This window comes from Malus domestica, chromosome 11 (genome assembly GCF_042453785.1).
Source record: "Malus domestica chromosome 11, GDT2T_hap1".
Classification (NCBI taxonomy): Eukaryota; Viridiplantae; Streptophyta; class Magnoliopsida; order Rosales; family Rosaceae; genus Malus; species Malus domestica.
In genome coordinates this window covers 5,019,810-5,034,033 of record NC_091671.1, presented here as the reverse complement: position 1 = coordinate 5,034,033, position 14,224 = coordinate 5,019,810, and the positions used below count along the sequence as shown (strand labels likewise).

The 14,224-nt window shown below is 37.1% G+C and overlaps 1 protein-coding gene and 1 pseudogene across 1 annotated transcript; both read right to left on the bottom strand.

Annotated features, from left to right (window-relative positions):
- Positions 1 to 48: 48 nt before the first annotated feature.
- Positions 49 to 2,946, bottom strand: LOC108171946 (phenylalanine N-monooxygenase CYP79D16-like). Its single transcript, XM_029088155.2, has 2 exons — positions 1,893 to 2,946; positions 49 to 920 (listed from the first exon to the last, which is right to left on the bottom strand). The coding sequence occupies exons 1-2, from the start codon at positions 2,859 to 2,861 to the stop codon at positions 285 to 287; spliced, it is 1,605 nt and encodes a 534-aa protein (XP_028943988.1). The 5' UTR covers positions 2,862 to 2,946; the 3' UTR covers positions 49 to 284.
- Positions 2,947 to 11,852: 8,906 nt separating this feature from the next.
- LOC103447597 (phenylalanine N-monooxygenase CYP79D16-like) lies at positions 11,853 to 13,802 on the bottom strand (annotated as a pseudogene).
- Between the last annotated feature and the right edge of the window lie 422 nt (positions 13,803 to 14,224).

The window sequence follows — 14,224 nt, the reverse complement described above, 5'->3', positions numbered from 1 at the left end:
TAAATTATGGGTTTTATTTAAAATCTCATTAATATAAACAATTACAAATTTCAAATTTCAATTTTTAATTTAAAAAATATAGTAACTTACATTATTACATTAATGTCAGAGACCTCAATCAAAAACTAAAAACTAACAAGGTTTCAATCAAAGAATATTGATAGTTAGGGACCGCATCCAAAGTGTCCCTTTTAAATAACATCATTTAATCAAATACAAGAGAGGGTATGAATCTGTTCCACTTATTTTAGCCGATCCAATCAAATATAATCTGTCCAGTTGCTTCAGTTTCCCGTATTGTAAACGTGAGCTGCCAAGCGCGGCTTCGCATACGCAAGCAGTGGCTTAGCGAGTAAGAGGTCGTTTTGTGACTCCGTGAGTTCAATGCTCGACTCAGTAGGCGGCACGTGCCAGCTAAACCCATGAAGAAGCCTAGCAAACAGCATGACGGTCATGGCAGTGCCCAGTCCACTGGCTACGCAGCCCCGCATTCCCGTGCTGAACGAAATGAACCGCAACTCCGACTCGGTGAGCACCACCCCGGACCCGTCGTCCTTGAGGTGCCGCTCCGGCTTGAACTTGAGAGGCTCGTCCCAAACTTTAGGGTTACGGCCGAGCCCGACTCGGCTGAGAATCACGTGGCTACCCTTGGGGATGAAGTAATCTCCGACGGTGGTGTCGGCCATGGACACATGGGGCACATTGAACGGTGCCACAGGATGGAGGCGGAAGGCTTCTCTGGCGCAGGCCTTTACAAAGTTGAGCTGCGACAAATCGGACTCTTGAACTTGTCTGTTCTTTCCGACCACAGCATCAAGTTCTTGTGTTGCTTTCTCAAAGAGTTCGGGTTGATTTATCATCTCTGCAATTGCCCATTCAGCAGCATTTGAGGGATTGTCCACTGCTGCCATTATTAGTTCCTGTATCCACACAACAAATATACATGTTAATTTCTTGATCATTAATTGGTACCAACAAAAACTTGAAGAGGATTTATGCATATTATTGCAGTTTAGGAGTATGAATTCTTTTTAGAGGAATTATGTTATGTAACTATAGGGATATTAATGACCAAAACAGTTAAATTTCTATAAAATAATAGCCTTGGGATTAAGAAAATTTATTAATTTAGCAAAATATCGAATACCTGATAAAGTAATAATTTATTAATTTAACTATTAATTAATAACTTATTAATTACCAAGGCACTTCTTTTTTTTTTCTTTTTCTTTTATAAATATTGTACGTTTTACTTAGAGAGTTTTATAAACTAATAATTCTATGTATTTGTTTGTACTTATTTTTCTCTAAAATAAATAGTAAGTTGCCCAATGTTCTGCATTATTTTATTTTATGAACATTTAACTAAACAAAAACTCTATTTATATAAACAAAAGTTATTGTAACAAAAAATTATTTATTTATATCTTATAATTTTTTATAATGTATTATCTTATAAATTTAGTAAATTATTAATTTAGCACGTTATCGCCAAATTGAGACAGGCCAAAAATATTATTTAACCAATCACAAGCTAGTTGTTCAATGGTAAATGACGAATTACGAGTCTTCCTTAAAACTAAAAATTGGAGGTATCGGGTTCGAAACCCACTATTGGTGTGAAAGCTAGACTTGTGGCCAGAAGAGACTGAAATGCCTCTGTGAGTCTTCTCCGTCCCCGAAAGTGATGGATAACTGTGGCTTGCCATCAGTTATCTCATTTTTTAAAAAAGAAAAAAAATATTATTTAACCGAAGTTATTACTTTATCGGGTACTAAATGATCGAGGTTCTATTGTATTACACTGACGCTTAATAATTATTTATTATTATAAGCACATGCACAAACTGTAAAAACTCAATAATTTCAAGAGAGATAAGAGAGAGACTTACGTTGACTTGAGCTTTGATTTCCTCCACAGACAGTAAGGGTTCACCAGTCTTGTCCTTGAGAGAGATAAGAATGTCAAGCAAGTCTTGTGCTTCCTTGTTATTACCAAGTTCCATATGTTCACGAACCCTCTCTTCGATTAAGGGGTCTTGGTATTTCCCTGTATCTCTTATGGCATCCTTGATAATCTTCTCATGGCCATCCAAGTCAAGCCCTCTCAAGCATGGGATGTAATCGGATGCAGAAAATGAATAGATGTAGTTAAGCATTGTAAATACATTTTCCAAATACTTTTGTTCCTCCAAACCAGGTCCGCCATCCTCCATTTCCTCCCCAAAGTATCTCTTGTTGAGAACCATTTTCTTAATCACATTTGCACAATAATGTTGAGTGGCAAGTCTCAAATTCACAATGCCACCACCTTCATTATTCTTGCATTGGTTGTACACATACTGAACGATGTGATCAGCCTCCTCGACCCTTTTGTCTGTGAGCCACTTGTGCCTCATCGGAGAAAGCAATTCGCTCGTGATTACCTTCCTCATTTTCTTCCATTGTTCTCCGAAGGGCACCATAACCGTAGTTATGTACCCTTTGGTGATAAGGAACGTGGAAATGCTAAGTGGCCGCGAGGCAAAAATCGCATCTTGCTTCTTCAAGATTTCGCGGCTGAGTTGAGGGCATGTGATGGGAATCACATTCGTGTTTCCGAGGCGAATGCATGCAATTTCGGTGTTCATTTCGTCCATCATCTTGTGTATCCACCGGAACGTGGGCTTGTTCGCGAGCAACTGGGGCAGGTTTCCGATAATAGGCCACGGTTTTAGGCATTTGGGAGTGGGAGGAAGAGGGTAGTGTTGCTTGCACACTTGGTTTTCTTTACAATCCCTTTGATGCCAAAAACGTTTGGTTAAGAAATGTATAAAGGGGACTAGTAAGAACAATGAGAGAAGGCCGATATTGGCTTCCATCTTTGCACTTGGAAAGGATTTAGCTAAAGAACTCTTGTTTCTTTTCTATATTGGTAGCTACAAAATGTTGAGATCTCTACAAAATGTTGGTGTCATTTCACGTATTTATACAGGGCTACCGACATGGAGAAATGAAAACATGTGAAACTTAAAACAAAATACTATGGGTTGGTGGAGTGGGGAGGATCAGTTGTCCTCTTTTTTCTTCAATGATTGTGTTTCGATTCGCCATATTAGATTAAATATTATTATGTAAATTATATTAGATTAGAAATGTGATTGTGTAAATTATATCATATTTGGATATCTTTATGGGATTCTACCATATCTCTTAGATTAAATATTATCCTATTAAAGTTGTAATCTTATTGGATTAAGGAATTTACTTTCCCTACCATTATAAATAAAGACACAACGGAAAAAATGTGGAAAGTTTTGTTAATTAATTGTTAATTTCTTTTGTTATATGTGGACTCATAAATAAGAGAAAATAATTAGATGGATTCCAAATCCCTATACCAAACATTTTATGGAATTATTATTAATGTTGCAATCCTATTATATTATAAATGTGATTGTGTAAATCATATCATAATTGGATATCCTTATGGATTCTACCATATCTCTTATATTAATGTTGACCCTAAAAACCACTAAGCTTACGTGGCATGTAGGCCGAGTAACTAATGAGCTAACTACGTCATTCGGTTATGTACGGGGCGTGCCAACTCGACGACCGGGAGTAAAATATGATGATGTCGCGTTAAGCGTGCTGCTGACTTCTTGATCTTATGGCTGCGGTCGAGGAAGGAACACGTCTCAGCCTTCGATTTCTAGAGCCTGAAGAAAAGCTGCTAGTTCTGCAAAATTCAATATCAAATTCGGCTTTTAATGTGTTGAACGTAGTAATCTGTAACACCTCACTTTGCCGAGAAGGCTGATGAGATGACATTTACCAACAAGGACTAAAAAATCCTTGTCAATCGAGACTTGGATAAATAACCATTCGGTCGAGAAGCAGTGTTGTCTATCCAAACTGAAGGTGATCCTCGATCGGCTGATTCTACGGCTCCAGTTCTATCTATCCAAACTGAAGATGTCGCTGGTTGCCTTCACAGTGCTATTTATCCAAACTAAAGATGTGTTGGCAGGAAGAAAGGGGAGAATGATAAAATCTCAAGATTGTTGAGAAACTTTGCGCAGGGTAATTTGTGTGTTGAATTGGAGGGGGTTTGAACGATACATTGAGTCTTGTATTTATAGGGTTGGTTATCTACTTGGCACGACCTAATAATTTCATAGAAACCAACTGAAACTCAAACTCTTATAATTAAGGCTGATCTGTGGCATAGGTTAAAGCCTATCTTCCAGATGGCTGACTTTTCAAACAAGATAAAAACCTATCCCATAACCCATCCAAAAGCCTATCCGTGGCAAACTTATCCCATCATAACCAAAAGCCTAGCCTACCCAAGCATTTTACCTCATCATAATTCCATCAATTCACTTCACCAATTGAATCCATCATGCACATTTCCCCTGACGAAGACCATGTACATGCATGATGGTCCCTTCACCAAATTAAACTCTGAAAAGTAATTCTAATTGATGAAATACAATCACCATATCTCAAGATAAAGCCACGTGCTACAACCCCATTCACTCCAACACGTCCATGAATTCCAAGCCAATTTGAATTGTACCACCCACTTCAATATCAGAGATAGGACTTGGTTTTGATAATAATTAGCCACGTAGGAGATTGCATGCACCTGGGGCTTCGATATGATGAGCCCATTGGAATGTCTTTGTGCAATCCTTTGAAGACGGATCCTCTCTTTTCAAAACATCCAGCTGAATGTACCTAATATTATATATTAAGAGATAATATCATAATTAAAATCACAATATTATTTGAAAATCATTTCAACCGTTTTATCATTCAACGGTCTAAAGTTCTGCTCATTTAACGACCTCGATTACTCGGGCCGATGGTGTAATTTTGGGTCCAAACAATTAGATATTATCTTATTAGAGTTGTAATCTTACAGGCGTAAGGAATTTACCTTCCCTACTACTATAAATAAAGGCACAATATGGTGAGATAACACACACCTCACAATTACACATCTCTCTCTTTCCTTTCTATGCCGCCGCACCCCTCTAAAAATTTAATTGTGAACTCTGTATAAGAGTATTTTTCTTTTTAAACACAGAAAGTTTAAAATTCATAATTAAATGTTTGGAGTGCATATCACCATTCCCATATTTTGAGTTACAAAAACATTGTTTTGCACTTAGGAATATCTAATTAAATGCATTGTGACCATCTAATTAATTAAACATTTTGCTTTTAAGCAGCCACTTAGTACTATGATTTAGTGAGATTCCTATTCACTTGTAAGTGAAAGGTTAAGTTCAATTCTCGCTGAAGACGAATTTGAACCATATTATTGCTAGCTCATTGTGAGGCTAAGGGTCGAACCATAATCTCATAGCTCATGTTTTAAAAATTTCAAAAATTTCAATGTCATACCTCGTATTACGAATTTGTTGCAATGTCAAGCCTTCGTCAATTTGACTGTTAAATTTTCTGTTAAATCTTGACGTGGACGGGCTCACTTCTTGCCCGACTAGATAAAAATATTAATAAATTAATTATTTAAATATTGGGACCCACCTCTACAATTCTCTCTCTCTCTCTCTGAATTTTTTGAAATCAATTTGGGAACGCGATGGAGGAGTACTGGAGTGGCATATGCGGCCTCCAAACCCTAAAACCCCAATTATTTTATTCGACATCACCATCGGTACCATCCCCTCCGATTGCATCAAGATGGATCTCTTCGTCGATATTGCCCCTAAAATCGCCGAGAATTTCAAGCATATCTCCCCCGAGCCACCGAATGGAACTTGACCAGCTCCGAGCCCGGGACCGAGTCAAGTACGCCTTGGTCTTGCAGAACATGGTGGGCATTGTCGAAGGCACCTCTGATGTTTGTAACGGCACGATGAGACGAAGATGGGGGAGGTCAGGTAGTCGAAGGAGAGTCGTACAAACTGGGTCTAGCCGTCTAAGGGCGACGTTGAAGTGAAGGGAGGAAGAGATGGCAGAATACTGCTAATTAAGTCGTTGATGGCAAAGTCTGAAGATTGAAGGCGTGATCGAGATCGTATCGATCATTTGTAAAAAAAAAATTGTTGTTAATTAAGCAGAAAAAAGGTCTACCGATTTTATGGTTCTTGCAAGTTCGCAAACAAATGTTACCTCATTCTGAGAATTCAAGTACATTCTCTTAAATTATTTCATCCATACAAGCCGTTAGAGTAAATATACTACACAGACACATGTAATAGACAGAGAGACACTCAAAAAAACGCTTTGCCTTCAGAGTGTTTTCAATTTTTTGGTCGATGTCTTCCATTCCTCTCGAATTGCAATAAAATAGAAATAGAAACCTACTTTACTCGATCTCAACTTTGCCCTTCACACTCTACTATTTTCTATTCCCGGCCCTAGTGATCATCTTTCTTCTAGCTTTTTGTTTTGTCTGACGATTCTTTTAAATAAATATGTTCTACTTTGCCGGTTGGTGTTGGTCATGTCGCATGCTCTATTTATCAATCTTATCTTAAGTGGATCAATCGCTTTTTCGGAACTTTCCCTTGCTTGCTTCTTCCTATTTTCTACATAACTTCCCATACTCTGTTAGTTCACAATCATGCATATGTGTTGGTGGAAATTATTGTCATACCAGAGTTATAGCTTGTATGGATGTCACAGAGTACTATTTAAGACTATCAACTATATTTTTAGGAGAATTATTATGATCTTATCTGATTAACCAGTTTTTATTATTATTACTAGCATTTGCCTACACACTTTGTGTATATGAACATTTTTTTATAGAAAATGAGAAGGAGGGAGGGAGGGGGAGAAAGAGAGAGAACGTGGGGGGAGTGGAAGGTTTTTGTTTTTTGTTTTTTGTTTTGTTTCTGTTTTTTTTTTAAATATTGGAGGTATTTTAACATTACCTGCATGTGAGGCTTTACTAGAAAACAGTAAAATTTGGACATGTAAAATTACATTATTGCCCATCATTTTTGTTGCATAATAGAAGACTAATTTATCTTTTCATCATCTTTTGGTTGACAAAAAAGGTTTCGTTAATTAGTAGAGATTATTATTATTTTTTTATATCCATTGAAAACCTAAAAGGTGAGGAAGCGCGCCAATAAGCTTGACATGACAGGTTCGATTCACACCAATGAAACAAAAGAAGAAGAACAAAGAGAAAACCCTCATTTTTCTCTTTTTTTTTTTTTTTGTTTCTCTTCCTGCTAATATAGCTGTAATCAGCGCATATCCACACAGACGTGCCACATTCATGTTGGTGATATGCCTTGTATATAATGTTAAACAACCTTTCCATATGGATGTAATCTTATTTCATGCACGATTAATCTCCCCCTTTAGAAATTTAAATTTGGAAGGCGCTACTCATGACTTACAATTAATTATTACCAACTCTCAGACCACACATGGTAAACATGTTATGCATGCAACTACGCACAAAACGATATCAATGTAAGTGCTTCCCATATGTTTCGTACTTTTTCGGTCGGAGCCCTAGTACATATGTGCACGCCACAAATTGGACATACAGTATATTAATATGCACAATAATATGCTAGGTTTACTACCTTTTTATACTACAAAGATTATTTTTAATTGATGTTGTGGTTTTTAATTCGTGTGGTTATTTAACTTGACCCAACAGGATCCTCTCCGGATCCTTTTGGTGAGGATCTTGAGGATTCATAAATCGTATCTGTTTATCGTACATCGTGAGATCAGTTTTTGTTAGGCATTGTTTGTATTTAATTTTAAATGAAAATATTTAAAATGATTTCTAACATTACGATGTATGATGAACATATATAATTCACGGATCCCCAGGATCCGGATTCTAAATTGACTGTCACATCATGTGATAATAAATTACTAGTGGTTTATTTGTAAAATATGCAAGCTCAACCTCTAAGTTTGTTAGTATTTTTTTCATTTTAACTATTGTTCAAATTTCTCTTGAAAACTTTTGTTGTTGTGATTTTTTATAATTATAATTATTTTGATATTTTTAATCTTCTGAAATTGCTCCAACAATCCAAAGAAATTTACTTCTGCAATAATTAGAAATATGGATGTGAGAATTATATTGAGAGAAAGAGAGAAATTGGCAAAGAAGATGAGTATTTGTTAATGGGTCTGACTAATTTAGATCATTTGGCAAGGCACGCTTGTTGCTTATTTAGTATCCAAAATAGCAAAATATCAAGTGCCACTAAAGGGACTGGTTTGAAGAAACATTGCAATTGATACAATTGTCCGTATGCAAATTGGTGTTGCTGTTTGGGGGTACGGTGGAGTTTCAAATTCTTGGAAAATTGCTTAATTTGCCCTGTGTCGGTAATATCACTTGGATAGTATAACGGGTAATCACTTAATAATTGTGTGATGTATTATAATAATCTTGTGTGGATTTTAATTAGTGAAACAACACATGATATAATGTGTGCATTTCAATTCAAAGCCTTTCTTTGCAGAATGATTCACCAAAACATTAGGCTGGCATATTAAAAATAAGTTCTCTTGTTTTCAGAACCACATGAATCGTATTGTATGATTATATATATTTTATGGAAAAGCATTCGGTGCTTTGGACCAACACAACCAGTTTCGATTGGTGTGGTTGGTGGTTCTGGCAAGTTGATAAACATTGTTTTGTTTGATCAAATGGATTGATTTATATATGCCACATATCTTTAGGCCAGTTCAGATGAGCGTGAATAAGGGCATTGCAACATTTTCCATATATCATAAACCTCGCTTCAATATTGGCAAGAAGACAAATAGTATTGTGGGTTGTGGCAACCACGATAGAAGAGTTTTGTCCTTAAATACCACATGATGATGTATGAAGTTTTCATACATGTGACATTAGAACTGATGTTCCATTCGTCAACGCATAAAGCTTCATCATTCGGGATGAAGTTGCTTTTCTCTTAGTAAGATGACTATTAAATTGTGGGGATCAAGTCCTATGCTGAGGGAAATAAAGAGACATCGAGTACGGGAATACTTTGCATAATTGATTACCTTGACAGGCCAAAGCCTATAATCAAAAGGAGATTCCTTTATGAGGGTTGTAGACCCGTGACCATTTAAAGTGGGCTAAGGGATGAAAGTCAAAAAGTACTTCGCCTTAAATAGTGAGGCATTAAAGCCTAAGAAGATAGATATAATTTATCTCTTAACCGTTTCCTACTCCTTCAAGTATAAAACGTGGTCGATTTATCGATGGATTAAAATTAACCAAAATTATGGAAGAATTATGGGTTAGCATACCTATTTTTGAGATATGAGATTTATTTAAGAAGAATGAGACAGTAATTTGTTAACTGAAAAGAACAATCAAGATTTCATATATTGCAATGAGTAATTTTCCAAGATATGAAAAAGTTAGAGACCTTCTTGTAAATACTTTAAATGTGGGGGAAGTCTACTTTCCAAGTGTTAGCAAATTATCGAATAAGTCCTAACATATGATTTGCAGACTTAACATTTGAAAACAACTACTTTTATATGAAATAAAATTTCGTAAGATGGGGTGTGCACACCTAAGAGATAATTAATCAACCTAAGTGGTACCAATTAATTATGGAATTGACTAGAGAGTGATTTGATCAACGAGGAGAATGTGGCTAAAGCTAACATAACTAATAAATCAGCTGAACAGAAACCTAATTTAGTTGATTGGGGATCTCATGGTCTAAGTTAAATAGGCAAGTTGATTAGGCATGATTTAAAGTACTTAACACACTATATCTCATTCCATAGATATTTTAAGATATATATTTATACTTAACGACATTAATATCTTATAAAAAAAGAGGAAATGAGCATACTATTCTTAACCAATATTCATATGAAGGATTGTTGAAAATTTATATGTTTATATCTTAATTCATGATAGTATAATATTTAATTTCTATATGTGATGAAAAATAAGAGCCAAGGGTTTAGTTGAATTCAAATTTGATTGTTTCATGCCTTTTGATTAACCAATGGCATTCTGTTTTTAATTAACAAACGTTATTATCTACATTAATGGGGAGAGGGTGGGTTTAGCCTCACAATGAGCTAGCAATAATGTGGTTCAAAATCGTCTTTGGCAAGAATCAAACATAAGACCTCTCACTTACAAATGAAAAGGAATACCACTAGACCGTAGAACTAAGTGGCAATGATGACATTCTGTTAATGAAAATAATGTGCTTAATTTTCCATGGACATGTCTCTTACCAAGATGCATGAGTTGCATCTGTTCGTTGGAACTATGCAACAATCATAATGTTTTAAAAATGGTGGCTTGAGTTCTATATAAACTCAAGCATCCCACCATTCTAAAATAAAGGGAGATGAGTTTTCCCCTTTGTCTTTTATTCTTTGTTGGTCAAATTTCGAGTCATGTCTTGAAAGTACGGAATATAAGGTTGATCATAGTCCGAATATATAAGGTTCATCATAGTCCGAAGATTATAGTGCTTCGACTTCGGATTATAAACTGTTGAATTTTGGGAGATGGACGTCTAACGAACTGCAAGCACAAGGGCATGAGTGAAATTCTGGATTTAGGATATTACATTTATGTAAGCCTCAATCTTCAAATTTGTCTATTTCTTTCTTCTTCTACTATTGTTCACATTCTCTTGTACACTTTTGGTGTTGCGATTTTTTAAAATAATTATATATTGTTACTCTGTTAATTATTCTTTTCATATTTTCTGAAATTGCTCCAACAATTATGATATATTTAGATGGTAAGAAAATCCTCGTAAAATAATACTTACATGGGACCAATTCTCAGGTAAAGCTTGAGCCAATTTTGTGGATGCAAATTTTCTCCTCTTCGATCTTGGACGATTTTGCACCTACAAAACAACTAGCACCTTAGGTTAAGGCCAAAAGCCTCACGCGCCCACGATGAATGGGGGGCGCTTTGGCCGAAGAACCTCCGATGCCAAAGTTAGAATTTTAGAGAGAAATAGTGTTTAGAGTGTTTTGGAATTTTTGCAAGAGATTTGGAATGAGTGTTTGGTAAAAATGGGTGACTATTTATAGGACCAAATTGGTCCACATCTTCAAGAAATGGCCGGCCCTTTCTTTCTGCTTTGGGATGAATTTTGTGGTTTTATTAGCCACTTTATTGGCTAATAAAATATAATAGAAATAAATGGGAAGTTACCCAATTGAATGACTAGCATTATTTGGCTAATAAAGTGGAAGAAATTTGAAAAGGTGTGGAGCAAAGAGAGGGAATGTGGCCGGTCTACTAGGTGGGATTTTAGGGTTTATTTTAGGTTTAATTAGCCAATTAATTGGCTAATTAAATATGAAAGGAAATGTTTTAGTATTTATGGTATTGATTGGCTAATTTAAAAGGGAAGGAAAGGTGGAAAAGGTAGAAAAAGGTGATGGAATAGGCTTTGAATGGGGTAGCCGGCCCTATATCATTTTTTAGGTTTGAGTGGATGTTTCAAATTGATAATTAAGGGATGATTTTAGGAGATATGGGAAGAATATATTATTTAGATAATTAATTAACTAAATAATATATTAGGGAAATTAAGTTTTGGAAATAATTACCTAAAATAAGATAATTTGGAATTGGTTACCTCTTTTGGAGCATTTTTGAATTGGTTGAGGATGATTACCCACTACTTGCGCGTAGGAATCCCGGTATGCCTCAAGGGTATTTTTGTCCTCTTTCGTTCAAAAGTCCACGTGTCGCCTAGCGAATATTTTTGGCTCCACAAATTTCACTCCCAAAGATGTGAACACTGCCTCCCAGGACCAAATTTGTGTAAGCATATAGGCCTACATGCTAAATCGGGAGAGAGAGAGAGAGAGAGAGAGAGAGAGAGAGAGGGTTATTTTTTGTTCATTTTTCTTGTTCCAAAAAAAAAATAAAAAGACTATTTTTTTCATATCAAACACTACATAACATAAATTTTTAATACAAAAAAAATACTGTGAACCTTGTTCCACTTATTTTAGTCCGATCAAATCTACCATACCAAACGAAGATTTGATTTTCTTGAGCCAATACAACTTGTCGAGACTCGAAATTGTTCAATTTCCCGTATTGTACACGTGAGCTGCCAAACGCGGCTTCGCGTACGCAAGAAGTGGCTTAGCAAGTAAGAGGTCGTTATGAGATTCGGTGAGCTCAATGCTTGACTCAGTAGGTGGCACGTGCCATGTAAACCCAGGAAGAAGCCTAGCAAACAGCATGACGGTCATGGCAGTGCCCAGTCCACTGGCTACGCAGCCCCGCATTCCCGTGCTGAACGAAATGAACCGCAACTCCGACTCGGTGAGCACCACCCCTGACCCATCGTCCTTGAGGTGCCGCTCCGGCTTGAACTTAAGAGGCTCGTCCCAAACTTTAGGGTTGCGGCCGAGTCCGACTCGGCTGAGAATCACGTGGCTACCCTTGGGGATGAAGTAATCTCCGACGGTGGTGTCGGCCATGGACACATGGGGCACATTGAACGGTGCCACCGGTGGAGGCGGAAGGCTTCTCTGGCGCAGGCCTTTACGAAGTTGAGCTGCGACAAATCAGACTCTTGAACTTGTCTGTTCTTTCCGACTATAGCGTCAAGCTCTTGTGTTGCTTTCTGAAAGAGTTCGGGCTGATTTATCATCTCTGCAATTGCCCATTCAGCAGCATTCGAGGGATTGTCCACTGCTGCCATTATTAGTTCCTGTATAAACGCAACGACTACACATGTTAATTTGTTGGTCATTAATTGGTACTTACTAAGAAACAATGGCAGAGGATGCATATTATTTCAGTTTTGTCGTATGGAGAAAAAGGAAAAGAGAGAGAGAGAGAGAGACACTTACATTGACTTGGGCTTTGATTTCTTCCAGAGAAAGTAAGGGTTCGCCATTCTTATCTTTCAGAGAGATAAGAAGGTCAAGCAAGTCTTGTGCCTCCTTGTTATTGCCAAATTTCTAATGTTCACGAACCCTCTCTTCGATTAAGGGGTCTTGGTATTTTCTTGTATCTCTTATGGCATCCTTGATAATTTTCTCATGGCCATCCAAGTCAAGCCCTCTCAAGCATGGAATGTAATCGGATGCAGAAAATGAATAGATGTAGTTAAGCATTGTAAATACATTTTCTAAATACTTTTGCTCCTCCAAACCAGGCCCACCATCCTCCATTTCATCCCCAAAGTACCTCTTGTTGAGAACCATTTTCTTAATCACATTTGCACAATAATGTTGAGTGGCAAGTCTCAAATTTACAATGCCACCACCTTCATTATCTTCACACTGGTTGTACACATACTTAACTATGTGATTGGCCTCCTCGACCCTTTTGTCGGTGAGCCACTTGTGCCTCATCGGAGAAAGCAATTCGCTCGTGATCACCTTCCCCATTTTCTTCCATTGTTCACCGAAGGGCACCATAACTGTAGTTATGTACCCTTTGGTAATGAGGAAAGTGGAAATGCTAAGCGGCCGCGAGGCAAAAATTGCATCCTGCTTCTTTAAGATTTCGCGGCTGAGTTGAGGGCATGTGATGGGAATCACATTCGTGTTTCCGAGACGGATGCATGCAATTTCGGTGTTCATTTCGTCCATCATCTTGTGTATCCACCGGAATGTGGGCTTGTTAGCCAGCAACTGGGGGAGGTTTCCGACAATTGGCCACGGTTTTAGGCATGTGGGAGTGGGAGGAAGAGGGTAGAGTTGCTTGAACACTTTATTGTCTTTACTATCACTTTGATGCCAATAACGTTTGATTAAGAAATGTATGAAGGTAACTAGCACGAATAATGAGAGAAGCCAATATTGGTTTCCATCACTGCAAGTAGAGGGAAGCTAGACTCTTGTTTCTTTTCTTATTTTGGTGGCTAAAAAATGTTGAGAGCTTTAGATATGGGAACTGAGATGTTCTGAATTCTGAATGTCTTGGCGCCTATATATACTTACACAATGATGGAGTTAGAGGAAATGAAAACACGTGAAACTTAGCCTTGGTTTGGTACTGAAATGATTATGAAAAAAGTGGCTATGATAGGAGCATATTTATGCAACTTAGTTGGCTTGTTCTTGTGCATTTATGTCGTGTTTCCTTAGTTATTTTAATGTTTAAAGTCATTTTCGTGTGTTTTCAGATTTTTTGGACAAAGTAGGCAAGAAGATGCATTTTGGAGCATTTTGGAGCAAAATGGAGCTTGGAATGCATGTCACATATTTGGGCCAAAGTGGATGGACGAATTTG